The 20,532-nt window shown below is 48.1% G+C and overlaps 1 protein-coding gene across 1 annotated transcript; it reads right to left on the bottom strand.

Moving 5' to 3' along the window:
* Positions 1 to 12,735: 12,735 nt before the first annotated feature.
* On the bottom strand, positions 12,736 to 18,666 carry RRM2 (ribonucleotide reductase regulatory subunit M2). Its single transcript, XM_075410781.1, has 10 exons — positions 18,491 to 18,666; positions 18,326 to 18,403; positions 18,038 to 18,184; positions 17,767 to 17,883; positions 16,913 to 17,046; positions 15,726 to 15,820; positions 14,788 to 14,921; positions 14,244 to 14,348; positions 13,997 to 14,110; positions 12,736 to 13,597 (listed from the first exon to the last, which is right to left on the bottom strand). The coding sequence occupies exons 1-10, from the start codon at positions 18,599 to 18,601 to the stop codon at positions 13,445 to 13,447; spliced, it is 1,188 nt and encodes a 395-aa protein (XP_075266896.1). The 5' UTR covers positions 18,602 to 18,666; the 3' UTR covers positions 12,736 to 13,444.
* Between the last annotated feature and the right edge of the window lie 1,866 nt (positions 18,667 to 20,532).

Raw genomic sequence — 20,532 nt, 5'->3', positions numbered from 1 at the left:
TCGCCATTCTGTTTCTTCACAGATCTAATCATCTACTTCATCTCTTCACCCTGCAAGAAGCTGTTGCAAGGAACAGCCTGGTAATAAATTTGCTGCATCTTACATTTCAGATCCTCAACATTGTCAGCAAATTGCAGCTCCCTCCACACATCAGGCTGCCCAGAACAACGTTTTCCAAACAGCCCAGGCTCCACCTGCAACAGTCCTTGGAAGATGCTGTCCCACAGCCCCGGGCAAGCCCAGGCATCTCTGCAGACACAGACCTTGCTAATGAGTGGTCCCCAGTTGTCTCAGGTCTAACTCTGGAGTGAGGTGCAGCAGAAATGAAGCCTGTTTTTGGAATAAGTTGCATCTCTGCGGAGCAGATGGGGTCAGAGGGGCAGTCTTTGTCCTCATCACTGGCCTTATCAACAGAAGGAAAAAAATATCGCAAGTTTCAGAGTTTCTTTCCTCCAAGGACCTGTCAAATGCATTAGAAGCCAAGGAAGGGAGGGAATTCTCTGTTTGAGGTCTTGTCATAGAAGTGAGAGAAGCATAAAAAAAAACAGCAAAAGCAAAGAATGATAGACAGTACAACAGTGTTAGTGCAGGAAAGTAGAGAAAACACATTTTTCTGTAAGCAGCAGGCCACTGTTAGACTGCAGTAATGTTTATATGAAGGTTCTGTTCAGAGTCTTCACATAAAGGGTTAATAATGATCACAAAATACATTAATGTTTACATACGCTAGTAAGTACATAAGCTAACAGGTAAATAAATCATGTCCATCTATAATGCCTATTACCTTCATCTGATTTTATTATATGCTACTCACATCCATGACACACTTCTGAAGACCCATTCGACAAGTTAATCCTTGACACAGTCTCAGCATGACCTAGATTTTGGTCTGCCCCTCTCATATGCTCTTGTAGGAGAAAGGGTTTGTTCAGAGAGCTATTGTTCCTACAGGTGATCTCGGTGCCCAAAGGGGCTGCTGCACTGCTCAGAGACCAGCCTGCGTGAATGCAGATACAGCTGGAGGATCTGCTCCACGTGAGCTCAGGAATGCCTGCACCCACCTGGGCAGAGATGCTCCAACACCCCTTTCTTCTTCTCTTGCAGCCACATTTTGCAGACGCAAGCATCAAATGGAAGAAAATCAACACAAACACCACACCGCTTGCACTCTTCTCTTCAGCTGCCTTGACACCACATCAAGCAGAACATCAGGGCAAGGCGGGAGGGAGCCAGCACAGGGGAGAGACAGAAGGAAAACAGGTCACGCAAAGAGGAAATAAAAACACAAACCAAAAAGCAGAACAGACGAGATCAGCAACAAAAGAGGCAAATTCAGCAGAGAGGCACTGGTGATCTTGACAGGTGAAGCGATGCGAGGAGCCTGTATACGACTGTGGGTTTCAGTAGGTATCATGATGCTCTCGTTCCTATCCACGTGGCTGTCGCATGAATGCCTTCTCTATGCCTCTCTATTTACCTCTGCTGAAGCCAGGCTCTGGCAGCTCCCAGCCCAAGACAACAGACGGCCTTTGAAAACTCAACAATAGCCTACGAGTCTGTGGAGAGCAGCTCTGACAGATGGGCAGGGCTGGATTTGGCTGCAGGGGCTTGCACCGTTCCTGCCTGCTGCTCACAGCCCAGGGCATCACTGTAAGCTGCCCTCCTTGGGCTCACCGCTCTACAGCAAACACATAACCCTGGGGATGGACAGCAAGCAGTGCCTGCTCAGCAAAGGTCTGGAAAAGGTTGCACGAGGCACAACGAGGGAAGCAGAGGAGGACAGGCTGGGCCCCAGCGCAATGCGAGGGACCAGCGGCTGGGCAGCACTGAGAAATCCCATTTACAAAGCCCACAAGCTTCAGATACATCAGGAAGATGCTGCGATTCCAGCACTGTAAAGCTGGAATTCATCTGACCAGATGTAAATGCCAAAGCAGGAGTTAACCACCAAGGTTGCCTGTGCCATCCGTGCAAAGAAACGAGAGCTTGTCAGGCACCTTCTGCCCCTCTGGAAGCTGGTCTCACACTGGTCACATCAGTTGCCCCTTTCCCTTCATCAGCTCTAATGGGAGCCTGGGCTTACCAGCCCGGGTAGAAATTTCTCTGCCATAGGCATGGAAACTTCAATGAAACTCATCCCAGGACAGCTCAGACGTGGCACTTGCTTGTGATGCTGCCACATGCCTGCTCCATGCCAGCAGGTCTTTGGCCGAGATGAATTAACATCCCTTTGACAGTCTGATATTTAAAAATATGTATCTGCTGTACCACGTCAATGAAGACTGAGGGCAGTGGTTTTATGTGACAATTAACAACTCCTTGGGGAAATTATTCATTAAGTTTTAAGGACAACATTATTTGTCATATACTTGTCCGGATTAAGATCAACACCAAAGAAACATGGCTGCCTTGTGGGATATTACTCTTCTTACAGAGAGTACAGGATGCCTCCTGAAAAGCACCGACTTAGCAACACGTGGCTGATTTTGAGAAAAGGTCTAGAAGATACTGGGGGGGGGTTTCTCACGGACTTCCAAGAAAGAACAACCACCCACCCTTTCAGGAGGCCGTACCCAAAGTACCACGCAGAGAGGCTGTACCCACACCGAAACCCCAGCTAAGGACACACACCGTCTCGCTTCAGCGCTGACCTGCTGCATCCATGCCTCAAGTCCTGTTCCAAGGCACCAGCACCACACGCAGAGCTGAAGACAGAACCAAGCATTAGCAACCTTCAGCTGTGTGGAGGGAGCCGCAGTCCTGTAATGCAAGACGAGGCTAATAATATCTTTCGGACACATGGGTCTGGGTAACGCAAATGACATGATGGTGATTCAGTTTCATTATAAACTTCCTGTTAGAAATATCAAGGTTGCTCTGATGGCACTGGCAATTGTTCTTCTGACTCACCCAGCTGTTGCCATAACTAGGCAAAACAAAACCTTCTTTGACCCTTTAGGTAGAAATAATTAAGGAAACCATTATTATGAGAGAGTACCTGGCATTTCATAGTTACTGAAACATCATCAAAATAAGTAGCAACATGCAGAGAGAAATACTGCATTCTGCTTGGGGATAGCGGCTTGTATTACGATTTGCACTCCCTGAAAGATAGCGATAAAACACCCATCCCTCCATCCATCCCTCCCTCATGGGGAAGAGGCAGATGAGCTCCCCACCATTACATGCTTCCAGCAAGGCTATCCTACACAGCAGGAATGATCATCGCCAGCCAAGCGTGGGTCAGAAGTCCGCACCCTCCAGGCCAGTCTGACAAGGTCAGTTCAGAAAGCCTTGCTCATTCGACGTGTAGGGCTAGGATTCTTCTGAAAGTGTAGATCCAGAGGCCCAGACCTCAGGATCAAAGGAGCACCCAGGGCCAGTGCTAAGGTTACAAAACACCTCAAGAAACACGTTATTTACCGTCCTGCACAGTGGATCCCACATCCCAGGTAAGGGTGCAGCCCACTGCTGTCCCTGCTCCCCCAGCTACCTGGGAAGAGCCTCCTGCAGATGGGGTGGATGATCTCAAGCCCCACACAGGTGACCTGCATGAGCAGAGCCGCCTGTGTAACATGCCTGGCCAGACTGGAGGTGCACCTGAAGACGGAGTGACTACACACTCTCAGCCCAGCACTGGCTGCCGGTGCACACTTCTGCGTCTCCCAAACCTGCATCCAACGCCTCTCCAGCCAGACACCCTCAGCTTGGCTCCTGGCCCTGAGGAACTGAAGTTTTTGGCTCCAGTAGAAAAGTTTAATGGCACTACACTCCTTTCCAGCTCAAAGCCTGACCCTTCCCTATGAGAACAGGGCCCTTGTCCTCAGCCGTGGGGAAGGAAAAGCTACTCATGGCAAACAGAGGGGCAGGAGGACAGATTGGCCCATGCCAGCCCACAGCAAGACGATGCTGTGCCTCTCCTCCACCTCAGCAGGGCTTCTGGTGCAAAGCAAGAAGCACTCTCCTTACCAGAAGATTCTCAGGGCTCCCAAAGAGAAAAAGGCTTTTTTTTAAAAAAGAGAATGTTTTTAACTCACCTCTCAAGAGGTCTAGAATAGGATTTGGAAAGCCTCAGGACCAAGTGGGCTTTCACAGCGTGCAGCAGAGCATCACCCTGAGCCCCTGGGAAACATTAAGGCAGCGGTTGGCTAATTACGGCAGGGTTTGCAAGAGCCTCACAGCCTGCTCTCACCCTCATTACAAGCAACACCAAGTTGTGCCATTCAATTCAGCAAGGGTAGGATTAAGTCATTTGAGGTTCACTGTAGCCCACTTGTTCCTCTTGAGTCTCTTGTCTCTCTTTGGCACAAACAACCTGAAAAGCCCACGGACCTAGGTCCCGAGTCACACACAAAGTTGAGACTTCCCTTCCAGTCTCCCTTCAATGAACCCTAAGGTGAAGCATGCGGTATAACAGCCCCCATAATTGTACCCTTGCTAGTATGACTTCAAGGTCTATTTTTTGCATCACGCTGCCTTCTATTTTGTTTAAGAACTTGACTTTGGGAGGCACAAAAGGCCTGATTTGCAAAGATGCTGTGACTGAATGGGGGGGAACACAGATGCACAGCTCTTCTGAAAATCACATCTCACGCTGTGAAACCAAGGACCGAAAAATTACCAATGAGAGCTCTATTTTTAGCTATCCCATGTCATAATACTCACCATTCCTGAGCAAACTTTCTAGAAAATATTTAGAGCGAGGATCACAACCCTATGCTTTGTCAACAAAGCACGGCAGTTACCTAGGGCAGCTGTAGCCACGGCACCTGCAGCACTGCAGACTGTACTGCTTCAGCCTGTTACCATGGCGCTTTGATTTGGATTTTATCCGTTTTTACGTGTAGAACGCAAGATAACCTCCTATAGGTTTTTAATATGTGGTGAGCAGGGCACAGCTGACCCCATATAAAATGGTTTAAAGGGCTCACCCTAAGCCAGGGGAAACTCTTTCTGAGTTTTCGCAGCCAGACATTTGTGGCAGCTCTGAACCACACTTGCTGGCTGCTTTTCCAGGATGGGTGCAGGTGCAAGCCATGTTCAGAGGCAGATGCTGCTGTGCCCAGGTGTAGTGTGGCTGCAGCAGGAAGAGCTGAGGCTGGCCACCACGCTGCAGCCGGATCCATCCCTTGTTAGCAGCCACATCTCCAGCATCACCCCATGCCGGTACCTGTATGAGCACAGGCTTGGTCCTCAAAGCTGCATGGGTGACCACACCGTAGGGAACCCCCAGCAGTGGTTCAGAAGGTATGACATCTCCATTTATAGCACAGTGCCTTTTAAATGAACTACCAGCACAAGAATACGTGGTTTTCTCAGCAAGTCAAATGCATCCTTCAGGTGAAGCCACTGGAAACAAGAACCACCTTCCACCTGGGTCCAGTATCACCAAGCAGCTTGCTCCGCACCAGGGGGAGGGCATGCACCAATGCTCAGACCTACTAAACCCATCTTTAACACCTCGCTCTGGGTGATCACACCTGATAAATTATTCCTGGACTGACACTACCTCGAACTGAGAACCAACCCCAATTAGAGGATTTGCCGGACAACACCAAGAGTCCTGCTCTTCTCTCTTACCACCACACCGTCCCGCCCACCTCAGTAAATCCACCTTTCTGCTTGGATTGGTTTTATCTGCTGAAGGCTGGAAGGAGAGACATGACACCAGTCCCTGAGGGAAGAAGTCAGGATTACCACACATTGGGATCCCTCCCTGCTGAGGGCACTTGTGGTTGCACCCCGAGAAGTCCTTCTCTACAGGAGCTATACTGCCTGTTTGCTCCAGCCCCAGCATCCCGAGAAAGAGCTCAGCACAGACCAGAAAGGGCACGCAGAGCAATGGGCACAGGAGAGCACCAATGAAGTTCTGGCATTCGTTAAAATACACAGCACATCGACCAGAAAAACATCCCCACCCTCAGCTGTCGTGTTGCATAGTGAAAGTAAGCATGCGTGATGCAATTCCATGTAGTCCCTTGTCTGTGAGGTTAGAAGAGAAACACCCAGGCTGCAGAACAGACAGCTCCCCCGAAAAACCCGGCAGCCCAGACCACAGTAAGAGAGACAGTCTGCTACGAAATCCTGTGCAGAGCGGGATTTGCACGCATAATCTCTTGCCCTGCACCCAATAAGAAAACAAATATGGCCCGTACCTCTATTAGCGTGGGGAGGGAGAGCCCCAGGGGCCCAGCTGTGCCCCAGATGTGACAGTCACCTGGTACTCCATCAGCAGCCAGGGCTTGGCACTGTCACCCGAACGGCTGGAGCAGCGGCCGCTTTCCTTACCAAGGAGCCTGGCCGGTGACAGCCAGATGGAGTGCTGGCAACAGGCAGCGTGCAGTCCAGCACGGATTGCCCCAAAACAGGCTGCTAGACGAACTGCTGCAGCAGGGCCCGAAGCCGAAGAGAAATAACATCGGAGTGAACAGAGAAACCGTGTGCCCGCAGGCAGGAGGAAGGGATGAAGCACCCATCTGACCCACCTGCCGGGGCATCTCCTACAGAACCAGGAAAGCCTAAATGGCTCCTCCGGTCAAAATTACGCTGTCACGATGAACTTTCCCTGAGCCACACAAAACTCACTCCCCCCTGCGGAGCCTAAAGAGCTACACTTGAGCGTATGTGAATATTTAAATATATCTCAATCTGGTTTTGCATGTGTTATTTGGGGATATAAGTGGTGAAATCGCATCTGCTTCTTGAATATCTACACAGCAATATTTAACATTTTATTTGAAATATTTTTGCTTTAATTAATTTAAATGCAACCCAGCCGTTCTACTATTTCTTATATAATCCTGGGGATTTAGTAGTGGAAGTGCAGTATCACAGCTAAGTAATGGGAAGATGGCAAGATTAAAAACTTCTCATACAATTAGCCTACTTAGCATAGTAAATAGCTTTTCAATTTGACAAGGGATAACGATTTTATGGAAATGTGTATTAAAAAATAATCCTGTTAGGTTGCCCGATGCTTGCTCGTCTTAGTTCACTCACCGCAATAAACTCAAATCAGAGTAGCTTTTCCAAAGTCTGTATATCTGTACATATTTACAATATTATCAAGAGCAACTATAAGAGTTGTGTTAATAGAATGAGATATACTTTTCAGGAGCAGTAATTGAAACAGCAAAGTTATTGCTAAGCCTTCAACAAACCTGCGGTGCATTCTGCTCAAAGTTATTACAGAATCCAATATACAATTAATATTTCTATTCCTTTTAGAGGTGAATCACATTTTAGTCCTCCTTACAGCTGAGACTGCCTTTAAGTGGCTTCGCAGAAAATTACAGCCAGAGCAGACACTGAACACTTGGCCCAGCTAACATTTCTGTTGTGAAATGCTGATTTCTAATGCACTCCTCGCCTCGAAACACCACTTCTCACGTTCATCTAATGACAGCTCGTTGCTGCACAGCTTCCCTGCCAAGTCACCGCTGCCTGCTGAATGTTAACATTTAAAGCAGAGAAATGTAGGGTTTGGGCTTTTTGGTTTTAATTTGGAGGCGGGGGGGGGCGGGGGGAAGAGAGTGTCATGTTAGCATCACCCTGAAAAGAAATTCGTCGAGGAGATAAACCATTCAATTAAACACCAAGGAGAGAGAGAGAGCTGCATTGAAACCCAGCTGTCAGCATATTCTCTACTACATCAGGATTTTACCAGCTGAGTCTTTCAGAAATAAATTCTGACAAAGTATTTTCATTTTAACGAGGCAATACCTTCCGACGGGAAGCAGCAGAGCTTTGGCCAACCCCGGTCACGAGGCAGACTCGCTGCAGTCCCTGGCACTGGAGCAGCGCGCCAGGCTGCAGAAGGTTGCTAGCCAACACAGGCAAAGCAGGGCTTGGTGTTTGCTGTTGCTAGACCTAGGTCTACACGAGCTTGCAACTGCCTCCGAGCTAGATCATTGAGGTAACGCCTCAGAGAGCACCCAGGAGCTGGATTCTGACAGCTGACTAGGAGGACAAGCAAGGTGGGCAGCTCCCTACCTAGGAGAACAGCAGGAAAAACACCTGGCAACGTGGCTAAAGGTGTCAGAGGCGGCCAGCAAAATACAAAACAGAGTGCTGAGTGGTGAAAGACACAGACGAGCATCAAGGGGGACTTTGAAATGAATGGGAGAGAGTCACTCCACTGTCCTCCCCTGATGCTCTAGCCCAAGCAGCACCTGTAGAGACAGGAGGTACACGTCCTCTGGGAACATATCCAGGACATACTTACACTGCAAGAACTGGTTTGCCTAAGGATTTGTCCATCTGCAAAAAATACCTTCAAGCATCTTCCTCAGGGCCAGATGCCTCAGTCTTCAAATGACTGCCTTAGATCTGTACTTTAATGAGGATCTAGCAAAAAAATAGACTGTACCACACTGCTAGGCCTGACCCAACGGGGACTACAGGTCACTCAAGCCATTCTGAATTATATCAGCAGCACTTGACAACAAGAGAAGCTGTAACAGAGTAGCAGCAATCCCTAACCCCAAAGGGAAGAAAAACACACAGCTCAAAATACCTTTCTTTTAGAAGCTCAGCACTCCTGAGCTTTGGACATCTAAAAACTGCAGGCTCCCCCCTACTTTAAGCTAAATCCTACAACACTTGGAAACAAATCACTTACCAGTAACTGACAGTAGAAACTGGCCTGGGATGCTTTTTTTCCCCCCAGTCTGCATCTCAGAAGCACCAGTGTGTATCTAACACCGGAGTCTTCACTCTTAGGCCAAAAGAAAAACCTCGACTCAAGTGTTCAGCGGCGGGCAGGCGCTCCCGAGTGCTACAGAGCTCAAGCATCTCCTAGTAATTCACTGTAATCTTCATTTGCTGCACGAAGCAATGTTGCCTGTGGCATGAACTACACACTGTATTACAACCGGGGATAAAAGCAGAAGAGGGATTTGGTTATTGGAAAGAATTGCAAAACCATTCCACTAAGGTATTTTTCTCTATATACCTGAAGTTTAAAAAAATGACTAGCATCAGGGGGAAGAAAAGGTATTAATTTTACATTGTCACCCCCAATGCATCTCAGAACTTGTACTTGCAGAAAGAGAAGTCTCTGCAGCAGGGAGGCCTTTAACACAACCCATTCTTCTGGAGGAGGAAGCTCTCGCCTTCAAACTCTCCTCCAGAAGGAGAAGATTCAGAAGCCCAATGTGCTGCAGTGGAAACCCAAAACCAGGAGCCGAAGCCACAGCTCTGGTGGCTAGTCAATACCCTGGGATCTCCTGTTCTCTTGGCTTGATCCTCTGGATCACGGTGGCAACAAAGGTTTCCCAGCTGATACCCAGCAGAGCACCAGTAATATCCAGAAGTGGGAACGAGAACCGATGATCCTGCTCCACGCTGCATTCCACAGCTACAGCTAAGGGCAGATGCCCAAACACTATCTGTTTTCTGCTGATCAACCATGTCAGTAAGACCTCATCATTGGAATCCATGGTACACTTTAAAGGGGTAAAAAGCTTACCCTCCGTTTCTCTGCAGGCTCAGGAAGTAGCACTGGAACAGGCTGCCCAGGGAGGTGGTGGAGTCTCCGTCTTTGGAGATATTCAAGACCCGCCTGGACAAGGTCCTGTGCAGCCTGCTGTAGGTGACCCTGCTTTGGCAGGGGGGCTGGACTAGAAGACCCACAGAGCTCCCTTCCAACCCCTACCATTCTGTGATTCTGTAATACTACCATTACCTCAAAGGCCAAATGGACATAACTTTAGAAGTAAAGCCACTGTTTGGCACAAGGCGTGGACACATCTTTTTTCCCCAAGGTTAGCTTAATCTTTCAGCCATTCTTCATGTAAAGACTGTTTTACCGCAGAAACCAAATGACCATGTCTGCTGTGCAGATCGTTGGATCAGTGATGCTCCCAAGGGACGAATCCCAAACAAAAAAACTAGCTGTCCATCAGCATACAGCTCTCTAGCTCTCAAATCCTCCCTGACGAAAGCATTTATTTCTTAAAACTCGCTAGGCAGAAAAAGAGAGGCCAAAGCACCAAGAGGTAATCAACGGCTTAAAATACAACAAACCGTGGCTGACTGCGAAAAGCAGGCTTTGAGCGAGCGCGGCTCCGTTCTTTTACTGCTTTTTGCCAAAGTCCCTGGTTACTGGCTGGTGCCAGGGAAGAGGTCCAGCAGCTGCAACTGTTCTCCAGCCTCTTCTGGGCACAAATTGCTGTAAGCACTCCAGGAAATCTGAGAAATTTGGGGATTTTCTTTTTGTTGTTACACTTCAATGTTGCAGTTGCTTCCCGAGGACAAGGCTGACGTTAGGTTGCCGCTCTTACTCCCCCACATCGCCTAAGGTTTTCGACAGCCAACACGTAACAACTTGAAGTGAAAAATGTGTCAGTTAACGAGCTAGGGAAGCTTTCTTACCTGAACCTATGCAATTTTTTTAAAAATATATTACAGTTGTACATAAATGTGGCAATAGAAACTATGCCTGAGGTCACTGTTCTTCCATTCTATCTGCTGCTATTATGAGCCATTCATTTTAACAGCAACAAAAAAACACGGGGGATAGCTAGGGATCAGTTCTGCATAAATTCATGACAGACGTCAGAGTATTGCACCACCAAATATATCCGGTTTTACTTATCCCTCCGTAGTTTTTTCCTCTACTGGCCTAATCGTTTTTCACTTGCGGCAATGACTGTGCCAGAACCCCTACTAAACAGCTGTTCTGATTCATATTTCGACAAAAAAAAAAATCAGCACTTCCACCACTTTGCTTCATATCACTCCTGGTTCTCCAAACTCCATTCCAAAACATATTCCAAAGGGTCAGTTAAATTTTTACTGAAACTTATTTTTCAGAGTATTAGGATTTTGGGGGTTTTTTTTAAAGGAATACAAGATTATTATTTCCTCAATGCTTAAGAGGATCGAGCATCAAAACAACTGGCATTTCAGTCAAATTGGAAAGTAATCAGTTTTCAGATAAAAAGTATTTTATCAAGACTTGGACATGACCTATGTGATCCAAGCAACAGCAAGACATTTAAATCTTTGTGAGAACTGAGAATTAAAACAGGCGGGACCAGATGCATAGCTTTTTTCCGGACTGTACATTTAAAAACCAGTTTACATTTTAGCAAGCACATAAACCGAAACTAAGTAGGCATTTAGATATCAGCAGCACCAGGGTAAGATTAATACCACCCACAGCAAGGCTTATTCTCTTGTTGAATCACTTCTAATTCCTGCCTAATCTCTCTAATGCCTCCATGTGTACAAGATCTATTACCCTGTAAGAGCAATACTTGGCTAAAGTGGACATTCTTCCTACCTGCCATTGCAAATTACTTGGCCATCATACACACAGCAGTCCTTCTATATGATGTTGAATATACAGTTACAGTTCATACTTCCCAGAATTAAGGATAGCACATTAAAGCTTTCCATCCCAATCACTTCCATGTATTTATCCTTGGCACATACAAAGAATCAAGTGGGAAGAGTTAGCTATATAATATAGGTAGAGCCTACTCATAGATTAGTCTTGCCCTTTTTCTAGATTACTAAAGTGTATAAATTCACAGACTTGAATATAAATTGAATGCTGTTCAATCATGCTTGGGTCCAAACTGATCTCAGTACATTATTACTATCTCATTTATGCTGAATGACATAACCCTACACCACGAGTTCTGATGCTTTGTATCAGACTCCATTTGATCAAAGCTTTGACTGCTAAGAGAAACCAAAAGGCAGAAAGCCTAGCTTGCCGAGAACAAAACACTGATATTTAGCCAGAAACCCGCCTAAATTTAAAGACAAGCATTAAGTTTCAGCACTTCAGAATGGTGTGTCCGGCCATTCACCATAACACATCCCTACTACAAGTTCCCAACAACTTCTTCCCGACCGCTGCAGTCACTGACCTGTTACCAGTGTCAGTGCTGCAGGGGCATTAGAGAGCCACCTGTTAACAGTCTTCTGCTTTGAATTCCAGCCTTCAGGGCTTGGGATTTTTTAGTTACTGATTTTTTTTTCCCCCTAGTAAGGCCTGCGGAACACACACATCCTGCTAGCTTCGCAAGAAAACTCCAGCATTCTTTCCTTTCAAGGAAATGCTTTAAGTCCCATAAAGTTTATTTTTCATATCTACTACACTTGAGAAAGGCAGACTTGCAGGACAGTCCTTGATAGTTAGGTGTTAGATTAGACAATGGAATAAACTCCTTTCTGTGCATCAAAGCAGTAGCTAATTTCAGTCTATCCATCATCGTTTAATCTCACTGCAGATCATTTGCAGGAACGCTTGTCTGAGACCACAGGGAACTCCTTCACAGACCGCATCAGTTGTATTAAGCATACTCATTCCTGTTACTCCACACTTAGTGTGGAGTAACAATGTTGTAGCACATACTTTCTTTTCACTACTGTTATGTATTAAAACCAAAACTTGACTGCAAGATGCAGAAGCTAAGAATACTGCTTCAGCCTGAATTAGCCAAATTTACCCTGAAACGCCACCCGTTTAGTGCAGTTGATCCAAAAGTCAGAGCTAAGCATAGCATTTTCACTTGACATCTACCAGCCCCATCACTAACAGCTATTTCCTGCGTTTCCTCAGAAGTCTGCCACTGAGAAGGGAATTAACACGTAGCTTCACCCATTGGAGCACTGAAACCAGTACAATGTTGAATCCAAACAGTGCTTGATCACCATCAGGTGAAATACTGTTCCCAGAAATTAAAGAAAAAGCAATTAAGTCCAGAAGCCAGCTGCATGTTATTTTTCAGCACCCAGAATATCCAATTTATTAAGTTCTTCACCTTCCATACCAAGTTTCTTCCTGTTCTTTGACAGATTTAAAACACAATATAGTTGGATTCGGAGCACCATTTTAGTTACATAGCCGGAAAAAAGCACAGGTCATGAAAGGTTAGGTTGCAAAAGTCTAGAGATTTAGACTTGCATTTTACCACTGTCGAGTACTACAAGACAAGTTCTTTATTTTAAACGATAAAGTGCCAGGTTTATGTACAAACTATTAAAACAATAGTAAAAAAAGTAAACTTAAAACCTGCTGAGAAAGCAGTGAGGTCATGTAGTTGCCTCCAGAGTTTTCTGCAGTGTTCAGTGAATTAAAGACTCTAATTTCTCAGCTGCTCCTTTGTTTATGGAGAGAACAGCAGAAGCTAGCAGTCACTGCCCATAACCTCCCATCTCACAGAAGGAAGGCGCCTGTATCTTTCATAAAATGAAGTCGCATATAAGAGATACATCTAAACATTCTATGAATTAACACCATTGGCAAAGTCTAATAAAAAGGAATTGTACTGCTGGAGCTGCACTAGCCTCCTGAAAAGTACCAATATCACCACACTTTTCAAGAGTGGGATTTCAGTACAGGGATCAAGTCACACTGACTCAATGCACTTAACATTTCCCTGTAAACAGGGGAGCATACACACTAACTCATACGGTCTCAGTTCACTTAAAATTCCGCATCCAGGGTGAAAGAGTTGTCTGTGGGCTTCGACATGACTCCCATCCTCTGATATTCACCTACTCGCTTCTCAAAGAAATTGGTCTTCCCTTCTAGAGAGATGTTTTCCATGAAGTCAAAAGGATTCTCCGCTTTGTATATCTGAAATGCAAAGCCAATTCTATCATCACTACAGGTGCTCACATCCTGAATACGCGAGAGCATTAGAAATCAGCTGGAAGGAGTCTAATAACAACATCAGCAGGCTTACTATGTAGTGAACAAAAAATCTCTGCCTCCAGCCTTCTCTACTGTATTTGTTCCTGTCACTTAGCTGCAGGAGGCAGAAGCACAGCAACTCTTATCTATCTGTTTTTCCGTATCATCCTTTGGCTTTTCCTTCTGTGGGTCTCCAAGCAGGATCTAGCTGCGGGACTGCTAAATGGTCTCAGAAGTTAAGCCAATATTGCTGAAGCCATTTTAGGATTTGGGTTTCTGGAGGAAATTAAACTTACTTAGCATGTCTTTCCCCATGAAATATTCAGCGTACTAGAGCCTTACCTTTTCAAATCCCAGTTCCATCATAAGCCGGTCTGCTACGAACTCTATGTACTGTTTCATTAAAGTGCAGTTCATGCCAATCAGCTTTACAGGCAGTGCCTCTGTCAAGAATTCCTGCAGATAATAGAAGCGCTTTATGTACAGAAACTGGTATTCACTCCCTACCGTCTCGGCTAATTTTGTACCCAACAGCTCCCCAGCTTTCTGCTTAATTGTGATCAAGTTTCCCAAACAAGCAGACAGTTACCTGCTCTATGAGGACAGCATTCATGATGATTTCCTTTACTCTCTCCTCTGATGGTTTGCGTATCAAGTGCTTGAACATGAGGCAGGCAAAATCGCAGTGCAAGCCCTGAAAATAGGTTTCAGAAAATTATTTCAGCAATACTGATTTAAGAGCCACTCAAATCTGCAGCACAGAGTAAATAGCCCAATATATTAGCACCATCTTTGCACTTGCCCCATTTTTTAGGGTTACAGACAACTTTCTGCCTGACCGGAAGGAGGCATAAGCGAGTTCAGCCAGTACCAGCTGCACTTGCTCCAAATGGCAAGAGTTGGCAGGAACTCTTCAGCTATTTAGAGGATGCAAAATGCTGAGTTCATTCATTCTCTGCTGCAAGATCCACGACGACACATATACACACTTTAGTGAGCTTTCTAGACTGCCTGTTTCTAAACATATTCCTGTTTTAAAATACAGGCTCCATCTGATATCATTACTTCTGAATATCATTACTTCGAGCTACTATGGCACATTACCATCTTAACTGCTAGAATTTGATTCATACCTCATCTCTACTGATAAGTTCATTAGAAAAAGTGAGTCCAGGCATTAATCCTCTTTTCTTCAGCCAAAAAATTGATGCAAAAGAGCCAGAAAAGAAGATTCCTTCCACTGCTGCAAAAGCCACTACGCGTTCTCCTGTTAAGAGAAGATTGATAGTGGTATGAAACAGAAAACCGAACAGGATTAATACCCAGAAGGTGCAAACAGACCAGTGCACCACATCCTTCAAGGAGAACGGAGAAGTTTCTGCACAAGCATGCTACAGCCTGTCCTTAAGACTATTACAGTGAAAGTTTCTGGTTATTAAGTAAAACTTTTAAACACAAGAGGAAGTAACAACTAATTAGAGTAGCTACTAAGTAGCTGAAGCCAAGGCTCCTTCCCCCAGGTTAACCATCAATACCACCCTTTTCAAAGCTTGCACACTGAAAAATAGCAGTCTTCTTAGTAGCTGATTTAAGTCCATGTCTGCTGATCTTTGACTAAGTAAGGAACTTTGGCCACGAAGAATGCTTTAATATGAGTGAAATTATGATCTGTACCATCTCATCTGACCTTTGAAGTGAGACAAGGAACCAGCAAGGCAGAGGAGCTACAGCCTCCAACTGTACATGTCTGCTGGAGGCAGATGGCCAGTACAGTACTGGACATGTGACAGCAACTTACAATTTGATCATGTAGCCAGGCATATGAAGGCTGCCACATTAGCTACCATTATTCAAAATGTCAGCAATCTTAAAGATTCATCTCAGCATCTCATTTGCAAAAGGAAAGTTATTTTCTTCCTCTCCAGAATTATATCAGTATCTTACACTGGAAAGCACATACTTTCCCTGTGACAACAATAACCCCATGCAAGGTATGAAGTCTGGAGACATGGTGGTTTCCCCATCTTTTTTAAGGAAGTAATTTCACTTTGCTCCCAATAGATGTACTCACCGTATGTTGCTTTCTTGTCCCCAATCCAGCGCATGGCCCAGTCGGCCTTCTTTTTAACACATGGTAACGTTTCAATAGCATTAAAAAGAAATTCCCTGAGAAGGATAAAACTCATTAGGATCGGACATCAGCACAAGTCGTATGGTCAGCATTCACTGCTATAGATGGCCTCATTCACTTACAAGTCCTGTGCAGCTTCACCCTGATAATCTCCTTCCCCACCTTATTTTGCACCAAACTAGCTCTATTTGTACTCATCAACTACCTTTTCGTCACCTTCCCATCACATCAATATCAGTTCACGTGACTTCCCGTTACAATATCAAGGGGAGTACTGTTCCATCGAGTCCTGTACTTGAACAAGGCTTTCAAAACTACAGAACAGCCAGCCTCTACTTTCCAGTGACAAGGCACCAGAGCTCTCACGCAAGCATTTCTTCCTCAAACATCTACTGGAATTTAGCATCTCAGAGCAGAAATGACATGGTCAACTTTCTATGAATTAGCAGCAATTAAATATATCTGGACTGCAAACAGCATCGCAATACCACATGACATTTGGCTCAACTGGTTGTTGACAACACCAGAATAATACCTGGACTGCTCAAAGCCCTGCATTCAGTTTTAAGATACCAATTCTTGAATCAATTCTCTTGCTATGCAAATTTTACACTGTGGCTATTTTTTTTATCAGGACCACAATCCACTTTTCAGCAAATGCAACATGGTTTCCCCCCCCCAACAAAACTGTGAAGTAAGGGCAGCACATGCTACATAAAAGTGCTAGCTGCTAACTAAACACACTGAGTTTGAGAGATGGCATTTATAATAAAAGTAGTATTCTCATAGCAACTTTCCTATGTAGCTTTCTACTAGGTGCAGAAGCTCTCCATACAAGCCCTTACCGTAATTCAATATGCCTTCCTATTTGACTGCTCCGTCTTTTACATAGTTTCACTCCTTTGTTTCAGTATTAAGTGGTTTCAGTTTCACTCAGTCTAAGCAAGTTCTTGCTCACACACTTCAGAAAAGAAAGATGTTCCAAAACTGCTCTTAAGCAGCAGTGGTATTTTATATAAATCTAGCTTAAATCCCAAGATCAGACTTTAAGTCAGAGTGACTGACATGCATCACTTAAATCTCAACACTTAAGAGTTTCAAACCTTTCATCACCAAGCAATACAAACCTCTCTTTAGAATCCTTAATGTAGGTGTCAATAAGAAGGCTGTACATTTCTGAATGTATGTTTTCCATGGCAATCTGGAAGCCATAGAAACAACGGGCTTCTGTGATTTGTACTTCTTGACTGAACCGCTCCACCTAGAGGAAATACACGAGTGTTTGCAAAGGTGCTTATTAACCAAGCTGCAAGTGAGAGGCATTGACGCTGTCAGTAACAGCTCTTCCTCAGCCTGTGGGATCATCCCCAGATGAATTCCAGATGTGCAGATTATTAACAGCAACATGAAGAGCAGTAGCCTCTCACAGCTTCAGGTCAACAGAATTGTAGAACGCTTTGGGTGGGAAGGGACCTTTAGAGGTCATCTAGCCCAACCCCCCTGCAGTGAGCAGGGACATCTTCAACCAGACCAGGTTGCTCAGAGCCCCATCCAACCTGTCCTTGAAGGTTTCCAGGGATGGGGCCTCCACTGCTTCTCTGGGCAACCTGTGCCAGTGTTTTGCAACAATTGAGAGCGAAACCTCACGTCACGAGTTGTTCCTTAGTCCCAAGAGAAAGGGGAAAACACCTTCGTTCTGCTTATCGCCCATGGGGGAGACAGCACTGGGGGGCAGCGGCAGAGCAAGGGCTCCGAACCGGCCAGGCGTTACTGTCAGGCAGTGCTCAGTGCCCCGCGGGGAGCAGCCACGCTTGCAGACTTCAAAACAGAAACCCCAATTTGCTAATTAGGCTAAGACACCACGGCACGCTGCAGTGCCGCGACGCTACACAAAGGGTCAGCCAGCGAGCGCGTCGGGCGCGTGGCTACCTGGCCGCCCTCGGCGAGGGACGCGTCTGCGGGACGGGCCCCACGCACTCACCAGGTTCTCGTTGACGATGCCGTCGCTGGCCGCGAAGAAGGCGAGGACGTGAGAAATGAAGTACTTCTCCTCGGGCTTCAGGGACTCCCAGTGCCGGATGTCTTTGGAAAGGTCCACCTGGCATCGTCGCCGGAGGCAGCGGTGAGACAAAATGGCGGAGAGACCGGGGGGGGGAGGGGAGTGGGCGGACAGGGCCGTGCCGGAGACCCGGGGCGGGAGCAGCCGGCGGAGGGGGGGAGGGACACCGGTTCCCGCCCGCCTCCTCGCTCACCTCCTCCGCCGTCCAGAAGGAAGCCTCGGCCTTCTTGTACATCTGCCAGATGTCGTGGTACTGGATGGGGAAGACGACGAAGCGGCGGGGGTTGTCCCGCAGCAGCGGCTCCTCCTCCTCCTGCTGCTGCTCCCCCGCCCGCGGCACCTGGAGCGGCGGAGCGGGGCTCGGGCTCGGCTCGCCTCAGCGCCGGGCCTTGGCGGAAAGCTGAGGGAAGCGCCCCGCGAGGGACAGGGGAGGGGAGGGGGGAGAAGGGCGGGCGCGGAGCCCCGGGCCTCCCGCACTCACCGGCTTCCCGTCGCCCTCCTGGAAGATCTTGCGGGCCGCCTTGCTGGCCAGGACGCGGGCGCTGCTGAGCGCGGGGGGCTGCGGGGAGAGAGGGGCCGGGTGAGCGCGCTGCGGCGCGCCGGGAGGGCGGCGGCAGCGCGGGCGGGCGGGAGGGAGGGCGCTCACCGTGTTCTCCTTGTCGCTCAGCACCAGGTGCTTCATGGGCGACAGGCTCTTCGCGGGCGACAGGCGGGGCTGGTCGCAGCGGGCGGCGAGCGGGACGCGGGCTGACAGCATAATGACGGCGGCGGAGAGACGGGCGGCGGGAGCGCGGGGTTCCGCGCCGCCTCTTTATATCCCCCTCGAACTTGGCGCCAGAACGCCCGGCTGGCCACTCACAGCCGCCGCCGCGCCCGCTGCCGCCCGCCCCCGCGCTCCTATTGGCTGGCGCGCCGGCCGGGGCCCCGCCTCCTATTGTGGCGGCGGCGGCGACGGGAGGCTTTGGCGCCGGCCGAGCGGGGAAAAGGCGGGAGGCCCTGCCCCGCGCGGAGGCCCCGCCCCCGCCGGCCCCGCCTATAGCGCGGGGTGGCGCGGAATTCCGCAGCCCGGCAGCGGGGAAGGGGGGAAGAGGGGAACCGGGGAACCGGAACGGAACCCGAACCGAACCGAACCAAACCAAACCAAACCAAACCACAAAGGCAGCCATGACTACTTGCAGTGCGCACGGTTTCTTGTGCAGGGGGGTCTGGCTGTGGGCCCCGCATACCGTCCCCGTTTCTAAAAGACTCAGGATGCGGTCGGAAAGTAGAAAACTTCTTTCCAGATACGCGAGTGGCCATAATCCAGGTTTCAGTCAGAGATCTGGAAATGCCGTGTTGCCCCTGTCCTGCTGTCCCCCTCTCTTTTCTGGTCCTCGCCCTTCCTAGCGATTCGTCTTCACTTTCAGCACCGACTCCTGTGTTTGGAGACAGATTCCGCTCTCCTGCGTCGGAGGGCAATAACTGGCGTCCTCCCCGCGCCGCCTGGTTCCACAGTTTTTAAACAATAGCACAAGAAAGGGAGAACATGGGTATGAAGAAGACCTCTCCCTCAGGGGGCTCAGTGCAGTCCTTTCAACTGCGTAACGATACTATGTTAAATTTACTGCTGTAATGAGTGGATTTGGAAGAAGAACAAGGGTGCTCACCTCTGACATCTGATGCTGTAAATTGGAGCAGATTGTTCATTTCAGCAGGTCAATGTCAAAGTCACAAATTTGGGTCTGAGCTCTCCTCAGCTGGGACGTGTCAGAAATGGCCAGCAAAGAGGTCGGGCCTGTGGTGTTTGTTGGCCCTATTTAGGACATCGGACTGATGCAGGGACCCACTCAGAAGATGTTCTGTGAGACCTTCTGTGTGAAACATACACCCCAATATTCAAATCTAAATATACACCTCCATCCCAGGAGAGTGAGCACCGCAAAACCCTGTCCTAGTAGGCAGCCTGGACAGGCATGGACATGCTCCTGCTCTGTCCCATCCCAGCAAAGCAGGTCGCAGGGGCAGGAGTGCCAGGCAGCTCCCAAAAGGCTCGTCAGTGCCCACGGAGCACTCTGCTAACTCCTGACACCTCTACAGCTGCTCGGTGGGGGGGGGTGGCAGAGGGCTACAGCATCACCCACCCCAGCCAAACTAAGTTACCCTCCCACCCCAGCCAAGGACCACAAAGCCACCAGCCCATGAGCCCTGGGCTTGCCGCCAAGGGCTGTCATGATGCAAGGTCCGTGCTATCGCTGCAGCTCAGCCGCTCTTATCGGAAGGCCACGGTGGGGGATCAAAGCTCTGCCCCGGGGACGGCAGTTCTGCGGGGAGAGAAAACACTGGGGAGAGCACAGAGGGGGCCTGCGAGGAAGCACATCGCACCTCTGTGCTGCTGTAGCTGCAGCAAAACGGTGTTTGGGAATGAGCATCACAAGGAATTTTCCTATGGCAGCAGTTCAACGTTTGTTCCTCGAGGCACATCCCCAGGGTTTACACGCTGTGCACAGTACTTAGCCGCGTACCTACTAGTGGTGTCACGGAGGAAAGCGAGCGCGAGGAGCCCTCTCCCCTTCACACCCATCCTCCTCCACGATGCAACTGCGTTTTGGGGCCAGCGTTTTCCAGCCAGCTCCTTTGCCAGAGCTGGGTTCCAGGCTGCGGGCTGCTGCCCTGCTTGGAGGTGCCAGCGCTCGGCATCCCATCGGGGGT

The sequence above is a fragment of the Opisthocomus hoazin genome, chromosome 2 (assembly GCF_030867145.1).
Source record: "Opisthocomus hoazin isolate bOpiHoa1 chromosome 2, bOpiHoa1.hap1, whole genome shotgun sequence".
Classification (NCBI taxonomy): Eukaryota; Metazoa; Chordata; class Aves; order Opisthocomiformes; family Opisthocomidae; genus Opisthocomus; species Opisthocomus hoazin.
The sequence above is the reverse complement of the archived record's forward strand: the minus strand, read 5'-3'. Positions and strand labels throughout refer to the sequence as shown.